Below are 23885 nucleotides of genomic sequence, written 5' to 3'. Positions count from 1 at the left end.
ACTGCTCACAGGGATAGGAATCGTATTTTGAGAATTGTTAAGGCAGCAGGAAAGGGAAGTGAGTTGGATGTGATTGTTCATTTAGGAACAAATGATCTGGCTAGTAATCATGTTGCTGCTGTTCAGAAAGAGTTTTGTGACCTAGGTAATCATTTAGAGACTGTGGCATCAACTCTATCATTTTCTGCTATTTTACCTGTGTATGGCCAGGAAGCAGGAAAGATGGAGCGGATAACAACATTTAATTCTTGGTTAGATAAGTGGTGCAGGGAACGAGGATTTGGTTTTATTGGCCATTATAGCTCTGTTTGGAAAGATACTAGGTTATTTAGGAGAGATGGCTTGCATTTGGATGCTAAAGGAACAGAGTATCTGGGAGAGGAGTTCAAATACTTTATTAGAAATCATTTAAACTAATAAAGGGGGGTAGCATTAATATATCCACCTGCCCCCCACAGCATGCCAAAACTGTTAGTCCAAGTAACAATTCTAGAAATTCTAGTAGAAAAATTCTTCGTGCCATGAGCACAAATGCTCGCAGCTTAGGAAATAAATTACCTGAACTCATTTCAATAATGACTAGGGACAACTTGGATTTAGTAGCTATAACAGAAACATGGTACAATGATTTGCATGACTGGGACATAGTCATACCTGGATACAGGTTATTTAAAAAGAACAGAGTAGGAAAGAAAGGTGGAGGAGTTGCTTTGTATGTAAATGAAAATATAAAGGTTACTGAAATTGTAGGAACAAATGATGAGGTGGAAAGTATTTGGGTGACTTTGGAAATTGGAGATAAAAATGTTTTTAGAATAGGGGTTGTATATAGGCCTCCATTGCAGGATGAAAAACTGGACAATCTGTTATTAGATGAAATAACCAAAATGACCATGAAGGGTAAGGTTATAGTACTGGGGGACTTTAATTTGCCAGATATAGACTGGAAGATTCCTTCTGCTAGATCGGCTAGAAGCAGGTATATTCTTGAATCTCTGCTAGGGGAATCACTTGAACAATTAGTCAAGGAACCAACTCGTAAGGAAGCTATATTAGATCTAATACTTACAAACAGTGATACAGTTTCAGATGTGTCTGTAGGTGAGAACTTAGGATCCAGTGATCATCAATCTGTTTGGTTTAGTATTCATGTTCAGGAACTGTACACCCAGACTAAAACAAAAGTTTTAGACTTTAGGACGGCAGATTTTTCATTAATGGGAGAATACCTAAAAAACTATTTAAAGGGGAAAAATCTTATTACAGGGGTTCAAGAACAGTGGGAATTTGTGAAAGGTGCCATTTTAGATGCAACCGCACACTGTATTAGACATGTCTGTAAAAGTAAAAGAAAGCGGAAACCAATTTGGTTTTCCAAAGAAGTAGCACATGCTGTAAAGACAAAAAAGATAGCTTATAAAAATTACAGACACACACAAGCAGATGATGATATGAAAATATGGAGACTCCAACAAAAAAAGACTAAGCAGTTAATTAGGAAGGTTAAAGCTGATGCAGAAGAGAAGATAGCACAGTCAGTAAAACATGGGGACAAAACATTCTTTAGATATATCAGTGAAAGAAGAAAAAATAAGGTAGGAATAGTAAAATTGAAATCAGTTGATGGTAGAATAATAGAAGGAGATAAGCAGATTGCAGACTGTCTCAATGATTACTTCTGTTCTGTTTTCACTAAAGATTGTGAAGATACAATGTCTACATTAAGGAATGCTATGCAAAATAGAAACAAGCTTAACAGTAATCTTTTTACAGAGGATGAGGTTTTGTTAGCATTATCAAAAATAAATGTTACAAAGGCAGTGGGTCCTGATAATATTCATCCAAGGGTTTTAAAAGAACTTCGTTCAGTGCTAACTGTCCCATTAACTGATCTGTTTAATCAGTCACTATTAACAGGAGCTGTCCCAGATGATTGGAGAATAGCAAATGTAATACCTCTTCATAAAAAGGGCAGTAGAGAAGAATCTGGCAACTACAGGCCAGTTAGTTTAACTTCAGTAGTAGGGAAATTAATGGAAAGCCTCTTAAAGGAAAGAATTATGACTTACATAAAGACAAACAATTTAGAGGACCAAAATCAGCATGGTTTTACTTCAGGGAGATCATGTCAGACTAATCTAATTGACTTCTTTGATTATGTAACAAAAGTATTAGACAAGGGAGGAGCAGTTGATGTAGCATATCTAGATTTCAGCAAAGCATTTGACACCGTCCCACACAATAAACTTATTCACAAACTATATCTCCTTGGTCTAGATTCAAAAATTGTGAACTGGGTGGAATGCTGGCTTAAGGACAGAAAACAAAGTGTCTTAGTAAATGGAGTTCATTCAGCAGAGGGGGCTGTTACTAGTGGTGTTCCTCAGGGGTCAGTTCTGGGGCCTGTTTTGTTTAACATATTTATCTGCGATATCAGCAAAGGGCTACAGGGGAAAGTATGTCTCTTTGCAGATGATACAAAAATTTGCAACAGAGTGGATGTTCCAGGGGGGGTAGACAAAATGAGAAGTGATATACAACAATTGGAGGATTGGACAAACGACTGGGATCTAAAGTTTAACACAGCAAAGTGTAAAATAATGCATTTAGGGAAGAAAAATCCAAATGTTAATTACAGACTCAATGACACTTTACTGACTGTTACAGACGAGGAAGAGGACTTGGGAATTATTATTTCAGATGATTTAAAACTTAGTAAACAATGTAGTAAGGCAGCGAGTAAGGCTAGCAGAATGCTTGGATGTATTGGTAGAGGTATTTGCAGCAGAAATAGTAAGGTTCTTATGCCACTTTATAGATCATTAGTTAGGCCTCATCTTGAGTATTGTGTGCAGTTCTGGAGGCCATATCTTCAGAAGGATATTAACAAACTTGAATCTGTGCAAAGGAGGGCTACCAAAATGGTACATGGTCTAAAAAATAAAACTTACCAGGATAGGCTCAATGACCTAAATATGTATAGCTTAGAGGAGAGAAGGGAAAGAGGTGATATGATAGCAACTTTCAAGTACATTAAAGGGTTTAGTAAAACTGAGGCTGTGGGTATTTTACATAAAATGGAAAATTCAAGAACAAGGGGTCATGAGCTCAAGCTAAAGGGTAGTAGATTCAGGAGTAATTTGAGGAAGCACTTCTTTACAGAAAGAGTGATTGATTTATGGAATAAACTTCCTCAAGAGGTAGTAGCAACAAACACTGTGGGGGACTTTAAAAATGCATGGGACAAGCATAGGGCTATCCTACGAACTAGATAAGTTTATACTGTTAGGTAAGGTGGGGCAGACTTGCTGGGCCTATGGCTCTTATCTGCCGTCAATATCTATGTTTCTATGTTCTTTCTGAATTGTGAAAGTTTACTTTTAACTTTACTGTCCCTTTAAGATGTCTAGAGAATCTTCCACATATGCAAGGACTTAAAGGGACATCCCAGTCAAAATATAAATGCACATAGATTTATTGCATCTTTGAATAGAAACATATTTGCAATATACATGTATTGGCAAAAATGCTTCTATTAAGAGTTATCACTGTTTTAGTGTTAACATTTTTCTCTGCACCTGCATGTGAAGCATAGCTAGATATTGTCACTGCACCCACATTTTAAAAAATGCAGCTGCTCAGATCATCAGTAGGACTTGTATCATGTTAGCAATTAACAAATTGAGTCATTACCAGATAATACAAGCACCTTAGGCTCTCCAAAACAAGTGTGTTTAAAATGCTGGTGCACGGTGCATACCTAAATACACTTTTTAAACAGCTATAGCTTTTATTAGAAGAATTTTTGCTAATGCATGTTTATTACAAAATTGCTTCTGTTCAATAAAGAAATACACCCATGTCGTTTCCAATTTTGGCTGGAATATCCCTTTAAGTTTACACAAGCAAAGAAAATCTGGAAAATATATTTTTAGTTCTGTCATTTTGTATCCTTTGGGGTAGATTTATCAAGCAGCGGATGCTGCAATCTACCCCCAATGTTTCCAGATCGTGGGAAACAAGAGTTAAGAAGCAGCGGTTGTAAAATTGGCCACAAATGTGCAGGGGGCCGCATTGCTTAAGCATTTCACCAGCGGATCATGTCCGTCCGACATTTAATAAATCGGCCCCTATGTGTTAAGAACTCAGTTTTATTTTCTTTTAAAGTTATTTAATATATTGCACAAAACACAGATACCCAGTCCAGATAAATATATTGTTTTGTAGCCTGCACTCTTATCAAATATAAATGTCTTCCTGGTATTGAAGTAATAGATTAATTGGAAACCATTTGAGTGGGAATTGTATTTTACATGACAAATTTAAAGGAACAAGGAAATCATAATTCACATGACCATAACATGCAAGTTCATAAGAATCACATAATTTACTGGTAAAAGCAATTTCACTAGGACAAAAGAAGAATATCTTGTGTCTGTCCCAAAATACACTAATTGGTAAAATAAACAACCGGTTAAGAGCATAGCCGTTTAACATAATGAGTCTGACATATATTATTTTACATATTTACATGTTATTATATTATTTTAATTATTATTTAAAAAATATAGTGCACCTTACCTTCAGCTGTTCATCTACCACTCGGGTGACTTCTCCTGCCATAGATTCTAGAGTTTCTTGAATTGGACTTGGCAAACTACTGGCTTCAGCCATAGAAACTCCACTAAGATGGTACAAATTAGGCAGAAGCTGTAAAACATAGTTATATTTCAGCAAATAAATAACCATTTAGTTAGCCAAAACTACTACGTTAGTCTAATACTATGATTTGCTAACCAAGGCACTTACAGTTCTTGAGTTTTTGGCATCTTTCATTAGTTTCTCTGCTGATTTGACATCATCCAAGATAAAATCTACACTACAGTTCCTTAATGAGTTTAGGTGATCTTGGACTTTGACACACATACGATCAATCATCTGTGAAGGGAAAGGGGGAGCGATGATAGAGAGAAAGACAAAAAGAAAAAACATATAATTTTATACATATATGTGACATTTTGCATGTAAATATAACATTATAATATATGTGATATACATATACACAGTACCTTCCTGGAGGAAAGTTAGCTGGAATATATACTTTATATACTAAAATGCATTGCTGCCTCAATAAATCATATCCCATATTTTATTCAAGGTTAAATATGCAAACAGAAAAGAAAGTATCAGGAGCGCTACAGCTAAAGGTGATTATACATTAGATAGATAGGAAGATACTTTACGAATAAACTCATTCAAAACATATAATCAATAAGGATAAATGATGTATCTTAAAATTGAGCATAAATTTATTTCACAATGAATAATATTATTAAAAAACGGACGTCTCCGTAAATAAAAGGTTGCCACCATATAAAATATCAGACTTTTCTTGCAGAAAATAGTTTGTGGTGTCAGCACAAACAGTTCAATATTACACTTGATTATCCAGACAGGTGTTGGTTTGCTAGCAAACAAGGGCTTACCCCGAACTTTGTCCACTCGGTATCCTCCGTGAATGAATTACGGCAGTTTGCGTGGTGACGTCACTTGTGTAGGCGCTGTCCCGAGCGAGCCTTCTGATTGGTTTAAGTTCGGGATCAGCTAGTAGCGGTAATAGTTGGATCTCTCAGCTGTAATATAGAGATCATCCAGCGGGTATTCCCTGCTCTTAGTGACAAACAGCACGCAGGGTACAGAGATGAGAACTATAGATGGAAGTAATGTCCGGTAATATCCTATAAAAGTTCAGAGAAATAGTTGCAAATTATTTAAAGTGGCTAACTGTGTTAGCGATTTTGCACACTCCTCAATGAACACTGTAGTAGCTCCAGCTTCATACAAATACTTGTCATTAACAGTTGCAGCACATCAACGCGTTTCTCCCTCTGCAGGGCTTTCTCAAGATGCATCTTGAGAAAGCCCTGCAGAGGGAGAAACGCGTTGATGTGCTGCAACTGTTAATGACAAGTATTTGTATGTAGCTGGAGCTACTACAGTGTTCATTGAGGAGTGTGCAAAATCGCTAACACAGTTAGCCACTTTAAATAATTTGCAACTATTTCTTTTATAGGATATTACCGCTACTAGCTGATCCTGAACTTAAACCAATCAGAAGGCTCGCTCGGGACAGCGCCTACACAAGTGACGTCACCACGCAAACGGCCGTAATTCATTCACGGAGGATACCGAGTGGACAAAGTTCGGGGTAAGCCCTTGTTTGCTAGCAAACCAACACCTGTCTGGATAATCAAGTGTAATATTGAACTGTTTGTGCTGACACCACAAACTATTTTCTGCAAGAAAAGTCTGATATTTTATATGGTGGCAACCTTTTATTTACGGAGACGTCCGTTTTTAAATAATATTATTCATTGTGAAATAAATTTATGCTCAATTTTAAGATACATCATTTGTCCTTATTGATTATATGTTTTGAATGAGTTTATTCGTAAAGTATCTTCCTATCTATCTTATGTATAATCACCTTTAGCTGTAGCGCTCCTGATACTTTCTTTTCTGTTATTCCAATTCTGCCTATTTAGGGACTCATAGGTATTTTCAGGAGTTTGGTGTTAGCACCCTGCGCTCACTGGTTTAACTCCCTTTGTTAAATATGCAAACCTTTTAACAATTAAAGTGACACTATGAACAATCATTTGTGCCATTGAAAAAAGGGCATTGTAATGCAGATTAAAAATAAAATAATAATACTCCTGCGCAGAGGTGCAACCCTGTACACCTTTAGGAGCTGTACCAGTGATGTGCAGTCACTAGAGGCAGGTGAGGCAGTGCTTCACCTCTCATATGGGCAAAAATATATTTTTTTTTATTGACTTTAAAAAAAAAAAATATTGTATTTTTTTTCCCCAGCATTTTTTTTTTCACAGCTATATGTTGTGCAATGAAGAGGCACAAGCAGGTCTGCCCACCATTACACAACATGCTGCGCCATCTACTGGATGAAAGTGGTTAAGATCATTGCATGGCCCATTAACTGCTTATTTGAGGCAGTCCTATTTGGGCTGAACCAATCCAGTGAGAGGCATTAGTAAGTGGAACATAGGGTTGGGGCTGGATGTTATATGATATAAAATAAAACAAAAATGGAAAAAAACAACTTTCATATATTTTGTTGCTGTCCTGTGAACCTGCTAGCTTTGCTAAAGTGAAAAAGAAAGTTCTGTTCTTCCCCTCTAAGTGCAGTGGAATGTGCCACTGTCACTTCCTGAATCCTTACAGAGCAGGAAGAGAGAGAGGCACAGAGAGCACTGTTTCAGCCCCATCTTATTAAAGTAAGATTTTACTGAAAAGGATTCTGTTAGTGAAAATGATAATTCAATGAATGTGGTTTAGTGTTTTTTTTTACTCTTTTACAGCAAAGGATCGTTTTTGTATTTTGTTTACTCAAACTTTACACCCACTAACTTAGCAGCTTGCCTCTGTACTTCACACTAATGTATGGTCTCTTTTAGTTATAGTCTCACTTAGTCTTTGTAGCTTTGCTGTTTTATTACTTTAAAATGCAGTGGTCCCTCTCACCCCCCTTGTATGTGTGTGTGTGTGTGTCTCTCTCTCTATCCATCTCTCTCCTTATGTGTTGTTCTCCCCCATGGTCTCTTTCTCTCTCTGTCTCTCTTCCTCCCCTTCAGACTCTCTCATCCCTTATGTGTCTCTCTAACCCTCTGTGTGTGATTGTGTCTCTCTCTAACCCTCTGTGTGTGATTGTCTCTCTCTCTCTCTCTCTCTCTCTCTCTCTCTATCTCTAACCCTCTGTGTGTGTGATTGTGTCTCTCTCTAACCCTCTGTGTGTGATTGTGTGTCTCTCTCTCTCTCTTTCTCTCTAACCCTCTGTGTGTGATTGTGTCTCTCTCTAACCCTCTGTGTGTGATTGTCTCTCTCTCTCTCTCTTTCTCACTCTCTCTATCTCTAACCCTCTGCGTGTGATTGTGTCTCTCTCTCTCTCTAACCCTCTGTGTGTGATTGTGTCTCTCTCTAACCCTCTGTGTGTGATTGTGTCTCTCTCTTTCTCTCTAACCCTCTGTGTGTGATTGTGTCTCTCTCTAACCCTCTGTGTGTGATTGTCTCTCTCTCTCTCTCTCTCTCTCTCTCTCTCTCTCTCTCTCACTCTCTCTATCTCTAACCCTCTGTGTGTGATTGTCTCTCTCTCTCTCTCTCTTTCTCTCTATCTCTAACCCTCTGTGTGTGATTGTGTCTCTCTCTAACCCTCTGTGTGTGATTGTCTCTCTCTCTCTCTCTTTCTCTCTCTCTATCTCTAACCCTCTGTGTGTGATTGTGTCTCTCTCTAACCCTCTGTGTGTGATTGTGTCTCTCTCTCTCTTTCTCTCTAACCCTCTGTGTGTGATTGTGTCTCTCTCTCTCTTTCTTTCTCTCTCTAACCCTCTGTGTGTGATTGTGTCTCTCTCTCTCTCTTTCTCTCTCTCTAACCCTCTGTGTGTGATTGTGTCTCTCTCTAACCCTCTGTGTGTGATTGTGTCTCTCTCTATCTCTAACCCTCTGTTTGTGATTGTGTTTCTCTCTAACCCTCTGTGTGTGATTGTGTCTCTCTCTCTCTCTTTCTCTCTAACCCTCTGTGTGTGATTGTGTGTCTCTCTCTCTCTCTTTCTTTCTCTCTCTAACCCTCTGTGTGTGATTGTGTCTCTCTCTCTCTTTCTCTCTCTCTAACCCTCTGTGTGTGATTGTGTCTCTCTCTAACCCTCTGTGTGTGATTGTGTCTCTCTCTTTCTCTCTCTAACCCTCTGTGTGTGATTGTGTATCTCGCTCTCTCTCTAACCCTCTGTGTGTGATTGTGTCTCTCGCGCTCTCTCTAACCCTCTGTGTGTGATTGTGTCTCTCTCTAACCCTCTGTGTGTGATTGTGTCTCTCTCTCTTTCTCTCTAACCCTCTGTGTGTGATTGTGTCTCTCTCTCTCTCTCTCTTTCTTTCTCTCTCTAACCCTCTGTGTGTGATTGTGTCTCTCTCTCTAACCCTCTGTGTGTGATTGTGTCTCTCTCTAACCCTCTGTGTGTGATTGTGTCTCTCTCTTTCTCTCTCTCTCTCTAACCCTCTGTGTGTGATTGTGTCTCTCGCTCTCTCTCTAACCCTCTGTGTGTGATTGTGTCTCTAGCTCTCTCTCTAACCCTCTGTGTGTGATTGTGTCTCTCGCGCTCTCTCTAACCCTCTGTGTGCGATTGTGTCTCTCTCTCTCTCTAACCCTCTGTGTGTGATTGTGTCTCTCTTTCTCTCTCTCTAACCCTCTGAGTGTGATTGTGTCTCTTTCTTTCTCTCTCTCTCTCTAACCCTCTGTGTGTGATTGTGTCTCTCTCTAACCCTCTGTATGTGATTGAATCATTGTGTCTCTCTCTCTTTCTCTCTCTCTAACCCTCTGTGTGTGATTGTCTCTCTCTCTCTTTATTTCTCTCTCTCTAACCCTCTGTGTGTGATTGTGTGTCTCTCTCTTTCTCTCTCTAACCCTCTGTGTGTGATTGTGTCTCTCTCTTTCTCTCTCTCTAACCCTCTGTGTGTGATTGTGTCTCTTTCTCTCTAACCCCTCTGTGTGTGATTGTGTCTCTCTCTCTTTCTCTCTCTCTCTAACCCCTCTGAGTGTGATTGTGTCTCTCTCTCTTTCTCTCTAACCCTCTGTGTCTCTCTCCCCCGTCTGTCTCTCCCCCCCCCCCCCCCGAATGCTTCTCTGTGTTTCTGTCTACCTTTTATTTAATTAATGAATTGATAGTGCCACCTGATGGTGTGGCTTTATTTAAAGGGGTGAGGCCAAGCGCCCCACCATCTTTAGATTTCACCAGCCACCACTGGATCAAGACATTTTTATATTTACTGCATAATGAAAGAATCTATAAGCATAATTTGCAGCATTAAAGTAAAAAGTATGTTTTAAACATATTTTAATGGGCATGGATTTCTAGATCTCATAATCAGAGCAAGCCTTGTGTTATCTGGCAAGAGTTTCCGTTACAATCCTTTTAGACTAAAATCAGATGTTTACTAAGTTGACCAGTTTTCCAAGACACCATTTAAAGGGACATGAAACCCATATCAATCCCATATGCAAATTTAAATAACTTTCCAATTTACATCTAATATCTATTTTTTTTCATTCTTTTGATATCATTTGTTGAAAATCATATCTAAATATGCTCAGTAGCTGCTGATTGGTGGCTGCACATAGATACCACATGTGATTGGCTCACCCATGTGCATTGCTATTTCTTCAACAAAGGATATCTAAAGAATGAAGGCGTATCCTAGCCACTGCCTCACCAGCCTCTGACGTCACTGCACGTTACTGAGCTGTACCTATGAGTTATAAGCAATGGATACTTAATTTTTAACATTTACTACTAGATCCATTTGTGTTTGTTATTATTTTTAGGCAAAAACATTTTAATATTTATATTTATTTGCATTTCATGCAATATATACAAAAATACTGACAACTACATATATGTTACTGCAGCAAATCAAGTTGTAATCTCAAAGACAAGGGGTGCTTTGTTTCACGCACAGCTATAATAAAATATCTGATTTATATTAGCTACCTATAACAAATGAGGGGATTCACTTGAGTTCTTATCTTTGCTCTACCAGGTATGACTTCCAATGACTTACATCATGTAATGTGCTGGAGCTTTGTAAATAACACTGCCAAGTAATACTGGTTATCTTTTCACAAAGTGACAACATTAAAAAGAGTAGCTGTAAAAATGTTATGCTGCTCAAAGAATGTTGCTAATTTAGTTTCTCTTCTAGGACTGGCATTCTACTAAGTCTGCAATGTGCGTACAGGAGAAACCAGCAGTGAGGTACAAAGAAGCGCCCTCTCTGTGCGTACAGGAGAAACCAACAGTGAGGTACAAAGAAGCGCCCTCTCTGTGCGTACAGGAGAAACCAGCAGTGAGGTACAAAGAAGCGCCCTCTCTGTGCGTACAGGAGAAACCAGCAGTGAGGTACAAAGAAGCACCCTCTCTGTGCGTACAGGAGAAACCAGCAGTGAGGTACAAAGAAGCGCCCTCTCTGTGCGTACAGGAGAAACCAGCAGTGAGGTACAAAGAAGCGCCCTCTCTGTGCGTACAGGAGAAACCAACAGTGAGGTACAAAGAAGAGCCCACTCTGTGAGTACAGGAGAAACCAGCAGTGAGGTATAAAGAAGTGCCCTCTCTGTGAGTACAGGAGAAACCAGCAGTGAGGTACAAAGAAGAGCCCTCTCTGTGAGTACAGGAGAAAACAGCAGTGAAGTACAAAGAAGCGCCCTCTCTGTGAGTACAGGAGAAACCAGCAGTGAGGTACAAAGAAGCGCCCTCTCTGTGAGTACAGGAGAAACCAGCAGTGAGGTACAAAGAAGTGCCCTCTCTGTGAGTACAGGAGAAACCAGCAGTGAGGTACAAAGAAGCGCCCTCTCTGTGAGTACAGGAGAAACCAACAGTGAGGTACAAAGAAGCGCCCTCTCTGCGCGTACAGGAGAAACCAGCAGTGAGGTACAAAGAAGCGCCCTCTCTGTGAGTACAGGAGAAACCAGCAGTGAGGTACAAAGAAGCGCCCTCTCTGTGAGTACAGGAGAAACCAGCAGTGAGGTACAAAGAAGCGCCCTCTCTGTGAGTACAGGAGAAACCAGCAGTGAGGTACAAAGAAGCGCCCTCTCTGTGCGTACAGGAGAAACCAGCAGTGAGGTACAAAGAAGCGCCCTCTCTGTGAGTACAGGAGAAACCAGCAGTGAGGTACAAAGAAGCGCCCTCTTTGTGCGTAGATTTCTCTGTGCTCAAACTCTTTCATAGAGCTGAAAACTTTATGAATCCGAAGCCAAACAGAGGCATTAGTGTGCACAGTCAAAACCAGGAGGTTGCTTAGCTTCTCGCTGCTTCCCTGCTATTCTAAGAAATAGTTGCTTAAAGGGACATTGATTTCAAAATTTGTTTAGTGTGTGTGTCAAAAATGGTAATTTAAAATCAACATTTAAATAAGCTCATTCAGATTAAAAAAACCAAAAAGAAAACACCACAAGATCTCTTTAATAAGCAGTAATAATTGGCCCCTCTCAACATTTTTGGATTGTTCTTTCCTATGACAAAATTCTGGTAGCAATGTTTACACTACATTACAATATGCACAATAACAACACTTTAAAACCTTACAGTTTTCCAAGCAAATGATTAATATACTTTCAATGCTCCAACATACACGTTTTAAAAACAAAATAGATACAGTATCTACATAAAATTACATGGAAAAAAGTTGCATATTACAAGTTGAAAGAAAACAAAAGATTTGCGGTTGAAGGATTAGATAGCCTGAAGACCTAGCATCAAAGACAACATAAATAGATGAAAATAAAGTATTACACACACACACACATATATATATATATATATATATATATATATATATATATATATATATATATATATATAAAATAAGTGAGAGTGCACTCGCCAGGACTTTTCAAAGTTTTATTCCAATAATGTGAACGTTTTCGGTGGATTAGCCCCTTCCTCAGACATACAAGATACAATATGAGCAAAAACCCAAACCAGACACCCTTATAAAGGTGGGCCAGCCAATCACATGCTCTCCAAAGTCAGGTGCCTCCCACAAGTGAGGACACCCCCATGGCAATAAATGAGTCTGACCCAAACAGCAATCAAATAGTGAAAAAAATACATAAATAAACAGCAGGACAAGATTGGTCATAAGCAGGGCAATACAAAATGAATAAGTAAAATAAGTTGAGTACATCGTATAAAACAAATCAAAGTTCCTATCCACATAAGATCAACATCTTTAAACATGTTCATGAAAGCACATAAATACATAGGTAAAATGTATCAAAGGCATTAAAGGCATAAATGTGTGTTAGCATATGAGCATGTCAAAAACTCAGAAGAGGGGGGCAGGCTGTGTGTACACTGTACTGTAGAAAAGCCAAAATTCAACATCGTTAAACCAAATAATTGAAAATAAATGAAAATAAGAGAAAGGTCTGCAAATGATGTGTATCCCCCTAAACACATTAGTAATAAATATATACATATACATACCAATGTCTATAAGGGCCAGGGTTCATATTAGTATAAGGCAGATGTAAGGCAGTTGCAAAAAAAATGGGAAACATCAGGGCATTCAAAAGAGTGCTCTGTCGGCTGGTTGTCATAGCAACCCATGTATACAAGAATGTAGCTAAAACAGTAGCAAGCAATGGATCGTAGTTATGCACAGAGAAGTGCAACATCATAGCGCTATGTATGCAATTGTCACATTGTCAGTATACCACTTATTACATAGAGCGATGTGCGTGCATATAGTCAGCTGTGGACGGGTCAAATTAGGCATAACACATACCAAGGTCCATTATGATCTCCAGCGCTGTGAAACATCACAGGGGGGGGGAGAAAAAGACAGGGACTGTCATTGTAAATAGAAGGGGAGCGTTACCGGTTGGTTGCCATAGCAACCCAATCTAAACAACTACCATAGGCACTCAGATAATAGCGCTGGAAAGGGAGCCTATTAAATAACGATAATAAAAAGAAAAGAAAAAAGGGGGCATGTCAGCCAAGCAACATGTAAAGTCTGTGCCAGATGTCCAAAATTAACAAAGCATGTAATGTGCTGTGATCAGAAGCAACACCTGGTTGGCTATGTGCATGTAAAAATCGTCCTAAGGGATTGTCAATGAAAGTCTATATGATACAATGAAAGTTATATAATACAATGAAAGTTATATAATACAATGAACAGGTGGCAGGCCCTCCAGTGAATGAAGTATGGGAGGATGTAGTAAGAGCAGATTGAATCAGACATAATTCATTGTATATTACAGATATGAACTACAATTAATCAAGCATTGTAAACATTTGTAAACGTAAATACATATTAGAGCTGTCAAACTGGAAATTGATATGAATGTAAAAGTCTAAAAGTAAAAAAAAATCACAAACACACCTGCCAATCTAGCTGTGTATTGAGCCCTTTTGGTATTAGGGTCTCCAAAATATAGGTCCAGCGGGCTTCCTTTCTAAGTAGCAGGGTATTTCTGTCACCCCCCTGCTAAGGGGAGGGACATGGTCAATAATAGTGTACATGAGGTCCTTGACTGTGTGGTTGCAGTTGGCGAAATGGCGTGCCACCGGTTGCTCTGAAGTTCCATTTTTTATAGCCAATCTGATGGCCGACCGATGGTTAGCCATTCTTGTGCGTAGGTCATCTGTCTTTTTACCCACGTAAAAAAGGCCACAAATACAGTGTAGCAAATAAACAATATGAGTGGTGGTACAAGTTAATCAGTATTTGTGGTAGTACTTTTTCCTCTTATGTGGGTGCGTGAAGTAGTTGCCAGTTGTTAAGGTGCTACACGTAGTGCAGCCGATGCACCTAAATACACCTTTTTTCTCCAATTTGAGCCAGGTACCTTTGGTATAACTCTTAACTGGGTCAGTTTTTACCAATATGTCCCTTAGGGATCTGGATCTCCTAAAGCCAATGCGGGGTGGGGGCATTTGTTGAAACGGTAAGGCTGGGTCCGTGTTAATGACATGCCAATTGTCCTGTACGTGTTGGCTGATTTTTTGTTAGTCCCCAGTATAGGTGGTCACAAAATCCTAGGGGTATTTTTATCATCCCTATTAGTATCTTGATTAGTCAATAGTTGTGTTTTCTGTTGTGCCAGAAGTTTTGGAGGATAACCCCGCTGTGTGAATCTATTAGCCATTTCAGTTAGTTGTAGATCCTTGTGCAAGTCCAGAGAGTTATTTCTAATGACCCTTTGTAATTGTGATTTTGGCAATGCGCTTTTTAGCGCTGGGGGATGGCAAGATGTGTAGGATAGGAGTGAATTCCTATCTGTATCTTTCCTGAATAGGGTGGATTGTAGTCTATCACCATCCTTAAACAGGCGTATATTCAAAACGTCAATAGAGGCAAAAGAATAGTTAATCTTAAATTTCAAAGCCATAGATGCACTGTTTAGTTGTTGGAACCAAACGAGTAGTTCTTTTTCTGATCCACTCCACACCAGCAACAGGTCATCTATATAGCGTTTGTAGAATTTAATCCGCTGGTCTTTAAACAGGTCCGTATCTGTTGTTTCAAAGTGTGCCATGTAGAGATTGGCATATGACGGTGCCACATTAGACCCCATGGCGGTCCCTTGTTTCTGTAGGTAGAAATGCTTTTCAAACTTGAAATAGTTTGTTGTTAGGCAGGGAGATCTTCAGGGGCTTAGTGTTAGGTTTTTTAAGGGGGGTTTGGGTTAGATTAGGGGTATGTGGGTGGTGGGTTGTAATGTTGGGGGGAGGTATTGTATGTTTTTTTAAAATGCAAAAGAGCTGTTTATTTTGGGTCATGCCCCGCAAAAGGCCCTTTTAAGGGCTTGTTTTTTTTGTAATTTAATTTAGTTGATTTAATTGTAGATAATTGTAGGTAGTTTATTTAATTAATTTATTGATAGTGTAGTGTTAGGTTTAATTGTAACTTAGGTTAGGATTTATTTTACAGGTAATTTTGTAATTATTTTAACTAGGTAGCTATTAAATAGTTATTAACTATTTAATAGCTATTGTACCTGGTTAAAATAAATACAAAGTTGCCTGTAAAATAAATATAAATCCTAAAATAGCTACAATATAATTATTCGTTATATTGTAGCTATATTAGGGTTTATTTTACAGGTAAGTATTTAGCTTTAAATAGGATTAATTTATTTACTAAGATTTATTTTATTTCGTTAGATTTAAATTATATTTAACTTAGGGGGATATTAGGGTTAGGGTTAGACTTAGCTTTAGGGGTAAATACATTTATTATAGTGGCGGCGAGGTCCGGTCGGCAGATTACGGGTTAATAAGTGTAGGTAGGTAGCGGCGACGTTGGGGGGGGGGGGGCAGATTAGGGGTTAATAAATATAATATAGGGGTCGGCGATGTTAGGGACAGCAGATTAGGGGTACATAGCTATAATGTAGGTTGCGGCGGTGTACGGAGCGGCAGATTAGGGGTTAATAATAACATGCAGGGGTCAGCGATAGCGGGGGCGGCAGATTAGGGGTTAATAAGTGTAAGGTTAGGGGTGTTTAGACTCGGGGTACATGTTAGGGTGTTAGGTGCAGACTTAGGAAGTGTTTCCCCATAGGAAACAATGGGGCTGCGTTAGGAGCTGAACGCTGCTTTTTGCAGGTGTTAGGTTTTTTTCAAGCTCAAACTGCCCCATTGTTTCCTATGGGGGAATCGTGCACAAGCACGTTTTTGAAGCTGGCCGCGTCCGTAAGCAACGCTGGTATTGAGAGTTGAAGTGGCGGTAAATATGCCTGTACGCTCCCTTTTTGGAGCCTAACGCAGCCCTTCAGAGAACTCTAAATACCAGCGTTGTTTAAAAGGTGCGGGGGGAAAAACACGCGTAGCTAATGCACTCCTTTGGCCGCAAAACTCTAAATCTAGCCGTTAGTCTTTTAGTTTTGTAGTTAGTTTGTATATATTATGAGTTTCCAGACTTGGCTCTATGTTACTTAAACTGTGCCTTACCTATCAGAGATCGACGACTAGTAGCGCCCCCTTAAGATAACTGTCCTATACAGACATGGGTATCTCCTGTTGTTATTATGTTTCTTGCTTAGTAGCACAATTGGATATGCCTTTACAGTACTATTGCAAGCCGGTTAGTCATTTAGTCTGCATTTTATTTATGTATTTCAGTATGCGTAAATCCTGCTCTTGAATTGCTATGTATTATGATGCCTGCTATCTTATGTTAGTCAATATATGTCTACCTATGCAGTTATCCTGCATACCATATATAGCCCTGTTACGTGGGTATCAGCTGTGTTTTGTTTTTAGTTGTCACTTCGGTTTATTTCGGTACGGCATCCGGTTGCCATGGTAACATTGTGACGTGTTGGTCACGTGATGCGGTGTCACTTCCGGTCGCGGCTGCAATCTACCGACGGGTGTTTTGGTGATTAGTAGGGGTATATAGGGGGTATTTGTTGTTTAATATGTCTATTTTGAAAACGGGGATAACACCGAAACGTCAATAAAGACACGATTTGCTACCGCAAGACCCTGTGAGTGACTCCCTTTTTTTGCTGGTATATATATATATATATATATATATATATATATATATATATACACACACACATTTATATATATATATATATATATATATATATATATATATATATATATATATATATATATATATAAATAAAACACAGGAATGGACTGCACTCACAGACTGGACTGGGTACACATCCTAAGCCACAGCAAACTCCACAGCGCTGAACATTGACAGACAGCTGCAAAGTTCCCAGCAACCCAGGCAGTTAACCCCAGAGCAGCCTGGGTGACAGGCCTGCAGGGAAGAATTACAAACATTATCAACACAACACACAGAAAACCTGGCACTCGCCTGCAGATTCACAGTAATGTTTAAAAGCAAAACTGGGGGAAGTCAGTTACATTTGGCGTCAAAGGATCAAGCCCAGGACCACAACAAGGTCTCCCCCTTCCTGGGACCCTAAACCAGCGCCGACACAATGCATACTTCCAAACCAACTGGGAACCTCCCAGGGTGACACAGGCTTTTGTAACCTCCCCTATGTCACCCAGGCTGCTCTGGGGTTAACTGCCTGGGTTGCTGGGAACTTTGCAGCTGTCTGTCAGTGTTCAGGGATGTGGAGTTTGCTGTGGCTTAGGATGTGTACCCAGTCCAGTCTGTGAGTGCAGTCCATTCCTGTGTTTTGTATTTACATAGGTTACAAAAGCCTGTGTCACCCTGGGAGGTTCCCAGTTGGTTTGTTTGGAAGTATACATTGTGTGGGTGCTGGTTTAGGGTCCCAGGAAGGGGGAGACCTTGTCCTGGTCCTGGGCTTGATCCTTTGGCACCAAATGTAACTGACTTCCCCCAGTTTTGCTTTTAAATATTACTGTGAATCTGCTGGCGAGTGCCAGGTTTTCTGTGTGTTTATATATATATATATATATATATATATATACACATACACATATATATATATATATATATATATATATATATATATATATATATATATATATATATATATATACACATACACACACACACACATATATATATATATAAATACACACTCAAACTTTCTGATAAAAATTATTTATATAAATATTTTAAAACAAATGTATATAAGAATTAAAAAGGTATCTAGTATATGAAAATGCATTTGAATGAAAAAGGCTATAATATATATATATATATATATCTGTCTATATATAGCATAGAAAGAAACTCGCTGGATTTTACTGTGACCGTATATATATATATATATATATATATATATATATATATATATATATATATATATATATATATATATACGCATATACATACACACGTTGATTGGAGTAGCCATGTTAGTCCAGAGATTTAAGCTATCAAAATAACAAGAGTATTGCATTGAGCAAAGATGCTTTTTTTATTGCACTAAATATACCTTTAGAAGTTGACAAGTAATGTTAGCTTTTTTATTTTAATTGTAACTTAGTATTTTTTAATTTAGGTAATTGGGGTTAATTTAGGGGGTGTTAGGTTAGGGGGTTTAGTAATTTAGTTATTTGCATTGGGAGGGGCTTGGCAGATTAGGGGTTAATAGTTTTATTAGCTTTATTGCGGTGTGGGTTAATGGCAGATTAGGGGTTAATACATTTATTAGGTATATTGCGATGTGGGTTAATGCCGGATTAGGGATTAATACATTTATTAGGCTTATTGCGATGTGGGTTAATGGCGAATTAGGGGTTAATCCATTTATTAGGTATATTGCAATGTGGGTTACTGGTGGATTAGGGGTTAATATATTTTATTAGTTATTGCGGTGGTAGTTGGTGGTTGACAGGTAAATAGATATTGCACATGCGTTAGGTGTTTGCTAATATTTTCAGGCAGTTACAGTGCTCACATTTTCAGCGCAAGGGTTGCTGCACCTGCCTATGTGTGGCGAGGTGAAAATGGAATTAATGTTCTCCATTTTCGCTGCGTAAGCCCTTGAGCTGAATTTATGATACCAATTTGCAACGCAGTTCTAGGTTAGCTTATGGGAGTAAAAATTACATGCAACGGGTGAAATATATGCGCAAATTTATATGCGGCGTCGTATATGCAATACCAAAATCTTGTAAACACCGGCGTCGCTGCATATGTAATCTTGCCCAAAGAATATAATCTTTGTATTTGTAGCATTTGTCAAAGGTACTGCAACGATATAAAAATGTTATGCTAATTTTTAATCGCATAGAATAAATATTAAGTTTTATATAAAGACCAGTGAGTGCCTTTGTCTTTGGAATTTTACATGTGATATTTTAAACAGCACCCTGGCATATAACTTGGCTGGCGTCTGTGCATATCCTCCTCTACAGACACACACACACTTTTGAGCCCTTTCCACTCAAGCACGTTTAAAATCATGAAAAATAATTTTAAATCAATTTTAATATTATAAAATAAGTTTTACTGTGTTTTTACCGTAAATATTTTACATTTCAATGTTCTTCACTTAGAAGAAAATGTTCTTTATATTTCTAAATAGATATTTGTATAGATTTTTTTTGTATAGAAGTTTTCGATTACCCTAACTTTTAACTTTCAACTTGCAATACACATGCCAACCCTCCTGCGTTAAACGTTTACTTTGAGCACAGTTATCGCGAAAATGAAAATATCTGTTAGCACGCCACTGGCTATCTTCCCCATAGTGTTGTAATTAACACTATGGTGAGCCAGCTAAAAGACCTGTGTATCGGTTACTTCATGTTTTGCTATATATTCTGAACAGTACATTTCTCCTTGGAGTTGATAACTATTACGCTGCATTTCAAACAATAAGACATCTTAAACACAGTTCTGCAGCAATTTCGTGAGTTGTTCTAGTAACATTACAGATGATAACACTCTGCAGCAACCAATAACTCACCTGCTGCGTGGTGCTAGTGACAATGCTTTGTTGCAGACGGTACGCCTGCTCTTGCAGGTATTTTCTTGTTTCATGATTCCTCAGTAAATAATTTTCTATCTAAACAACAAGAAGAAAAACAAAACTGACAACAAAATACTGTTAATGTGGACATGCTATATACTCTAATAGGAAAGACAACACTTCATTTTCTGTTTTAACCTCATTAGAAAGGTCTCAAGTGTTAGTGTGTGCAAGTAAAAGGTTTCTGAACACTTGCGGGATCCCTAAATAGCATTTAATGACTACTCATTGATTTCTGCTTTAGCAGATGAGTTCTAAACCTAATGAAACATAAGGTTAAATGTTCTCAGGAGCAACAATAAATCTGTGCATTTTTAAATTAGGAAATTAACAAGGAAAACATGATTTCCTACCTATAATAGGCACTTATTGAAATAAAATGTTTATTAAGTGAAAGGAAATGAAGCTTTAGTTGAATAAAATAATATGGAGTCTTGTTAAGCTAAAGAGCCAGGGAGGGGGGAGGTGTATTTAGTACATTTTACACAATAAATAAAGCCACATGAACAAGCCACCCTTGCTATGTAGCCATAAGAAGTGGCACAAACAGCATTTTTTTTTTATTATTTTTGTTTATTTTCTAGATTTAAAGGGACAGTCTACACCAGAATTTTTATTTATTAACCCTTTCGTGCGGGGGTTAACTTGTCTACATCGGAACAACTGTTCCAATGTTAACAAATTGAAATCTTGCAATCGTAGACGTGATCCCGAGATTTCAATTATGGGATTGCGTCAGGGGGGCGTCCCTATGATGCTAGGCACACCCTCCAAACCCTGATCCCATCAGGGCTTCAGAAAAGCCAAGCAGTTAGGACGTTGCATTTCGTGCTTCGGCGCTAAAGCCCAGCAAAATTCAGATGAAATACAACGTCCTAATGGCGTTAAAGGGTTAAAAAGAAAGATAATCCCTTTATTTCCCATTAGCCAGTTTTGCATAACCAACAAAGTTATATTAATACACTTTTTACCTATGTGATCACCTTGTATCTAAGCCTCTGCAGACTGCCCCCTTATTTAAGTTTTTTTGAATGACTTGCATTTTGGCCAATCAGTGCTGACTTCTAGGTAACTCCATGGCACACATAAACTAACGCCCTCTAGTTGTGAAAAACTGTCAAAATGCTTTTAGATAAGAGGCGGCCTTAAAGGTCTAAGAAATTAGCATATTAGCATATGAGCCTACCTAGGTTTAGCATTTAACTAAGAATACCAAGAGAACAAAGTAAAATTGGTGATAAAAGTAAATGGAAAGTTGTTTAAAATTACATGCCCTATTTGAATCATGAAAGTTTATTTTGGGCTAGACTGTCCCTTTAAACGTTTAATCCATATTGTTTTTCATGTACATGTCCCTAAAAAGCAACATGATGCTTCAATGAAAAATTAGTAACTATCATGTACATGTACCTCTGCTGCTATATATTACACTTTAAAGTAAAGTACAGCATCATCTTAGGGGCTTTATAGTGTAATAATTAAAAGACCTCTCATTTATTAGGGTATGTTATTATTTAAAAAAAATAGTTCAGATAGAGTATGTAGTTTTAAAGGGCCATATAGTCTTAACATTACATGCTTTAACAAATTAGAGCATGTCATTTTCTGACTATAGACCAAACCGCAAAGGGGTTAAGCACACAGTAGAAATGCTGCTCAGGACCCGCAGAGCACTTTTGGTCTCAAGCGTAAACCGCCACCGATTCAATCAGCTCAGATGTGTAACTAGTGCTGCTGATTGGATCAGCGGCGGTTTCCGCTCTGGACCAGCAGTGCATGACATGAGCGGTACTTCTACAGTGTGTTTAACTTCTGCAAAGTGTAAGGTTGAACTTTAATAGCCCTTTAAGAGACTTGTCAATATACTACTTATCAGATGTTCTCTTGGCATCCATTATTAAAAAGCATTCCTAGTGATTGGTGGCTTTACACATATCCTCTTGCTTATAGAGGGGTTAAAGACATAGCTATATGCAAACAACTATGGAATAAAAAAATGCTCTAACACACTTGAGAATTTTATTTTTGCACTTTTATGGCCCTTTAACTAAAAAGCTAAAGTTACACAGTGGGCTCCCATGGCATTCCTTAGCAGGACAAGGTCGGTGACTGATAGATACAGGTATATACTGCTCACCAGTCATGCCCTGGTCTGAAGTGACAGTGAATTGAGCCTGAAAACATAATTGTAACTATGTGTTATTAAAACCCTTTCCATTTTCCTTTTTTTAACAATAGAATCCTAAAAATAATTTAGTAATTATTTAGTATTTATTTTATTATCAGAGTAAAATAGTCAGTCAATGTTAACTTATGCCTTGCTTTTAAGACAATTCAAGTGAGTCAATGTTTACTATTTTTGTCTTTTATTGACACACTTTTTTTTATACCATAAAATCAACATTGGTAAATTAAAGCAAACAGATGTGGGAATGAGTGTGTAATAATGACTTAGCACATGAATATCTTTACACAGAGGAGAACTTTACTGAAGTATATCAGGGCAGTCTAACCCCTGAAATACACGGCAGTCCTCCACTGAGCAACCCCAGATGTATGCTTACCCACTAAATGACTCCTGGGATCCCACTCCTAGCCAATAGAAGGAAGCAAAGATTCCAAAAACTCCAATAGCACATAATCCCTTTATGGTGGCAGGGTTTGTAAAATGGCCACTACATTGTTGTACAGAAAAACCTGCCACCCCTTTGATACAGGAAGGCAGTGCGAGTGAATATCCTCTGGTGTGGACTAACCAAGGAAGAAGAAAGACAGTTACAGAGAAGCAGCTCATATTGATGGTGCCTGTTGATGTCTGTGGGTGCCTGTTTTTGTGTGATTGTGGATCTCTGGGGTACTTTATGTGTGCATTGGTTTCCTGTGGATGTCAATAAGCAGTTATTTCTTTTTTAAATTTGAACTTCAATACCTTCTTTTTTATTCAGCTTACATTTCACATTTAACAATTTAATGACAAGCAATTTACAAAATAGAGTGAAAGAAGGGGGTTATAAACTTTAAATGTTTTTGTAAGTCAAACTAGTACATTATACTTGTCAGTTATGGGGTATGGTTAAATAACAAAAGTGAAAAGTGGGCTCCTCTGCCTTAAAATATTTGGGCCTATTTGGGCTATGTGAGAGTGAAATATGTGTCCACTTACCTGACAAGCACCCACTCTGCCATGCTTAGTAGTTTAGAAAAAAAAACCTGCTTCAGTAGATAGCCCATCCAGTGCTGTACACATGATAACAGAGGATCTATGTGTGGAGTATATCAACAACCCAACAGGAGGAGGCATCAGGGACTGGTCCCCATAACACCTCTGGCAGACTTGTGACTAACTCCTCACTGGGAGTAATCATGTCACTGCTCAATAATCCAATCTCCCCTCTCTAGAGGATGAAATGGGCCTCAAATTAGTCTTAACGAAGAATCTGGGGCATCTCAATTCTTCAACTTCATCTGGCGGAGGCAAAGTTAAGACTGGCTTTCCAGTTAGGTAAGAGGGACTAAGTGCTCTTGGAGTTTTGGGAATCTTTGCTTCCTTCTATTGGCCAGGAGAATAATCCCAGGAGTAACGATTTGTGTGCTCTCACCACCTTTATGAAAGAAACATCCAGTCTCTCTCACCTATTTTTCTGACTTTTGAAAAACATTCGCCAGATTTTTCTCTCTCAAATCTCACCTTTTGTAAGGCTTCCTCAGTTTTTTCCGGGTTAGTCTTCAGTGCTTGGGCAGCATCATTCATGGGGATGGGCATAAACCTCAAGGTGTAATTCCTTATAGTTAAAACATAAACAGATTGCCACACAGACATTATACAATAAAATGTAATTCATAAAGTTAATATTTAGTAAAGCAAATAAGT

The 23885-nt window shown here is 38.4% G+C and overlaps 1 protein-coding gene across 3 annotated transcripts in view; it reads right to left on the bottom strand.

Annotated features, from left to right (window-relative positions):
* Positions 1 to 23885, bottom strand: part of CARMIL1 (capping protein regulator and myosin 1 linker 1) — a 668567-nt gene that overhangs the window by 196042 nt on the left and 448640 nt on the right. For all 3 annotated transcript variants that reach the window (XM_053714815.1, XM_053714816.1, XM_053714817.1), the window contains exons 23-26: positions 23703 to 23796; positions 19952 to 20050; positions 4810 to 4938; positions 4582 to 4710 (exon numbers count right to left, since the gene is read on the bottom strand). In XM_053714815.1, the coding sequence (XP_053570790.1) occupies positions 4582 to 4710; positions 4810 to 4938; positions 19952 to 20050; positions 23703 to 23796 (451 nt within the window). The remainder of the gene's footprint in view (positions 1 to 4581; positions 4711 to 4809; positions 4939 to 19951; positions 20051 to 23702; positions 23797 to 23885) is intronic.

Source organism: Bombina bombina, chromosome 5 (assembly GCF_027579735.1).
Source record: "Bombina bombina isolate aBomBom1 chromosome 5, aBomBom1.pri, whole genome shotgun sequence".
Taxonomy (NCBI): domain Eukaryota; kingdom Metazoa; phylum Chordata; class Amphibia; order Anura; family Bombinatoridae; genus Bombina; species Bombina bombina.
The sequence above is the reverse complement of the archived record's forward strand: the minus strand, read 5'-3'. Positions and strand labels throughout refer to the sequence as shown.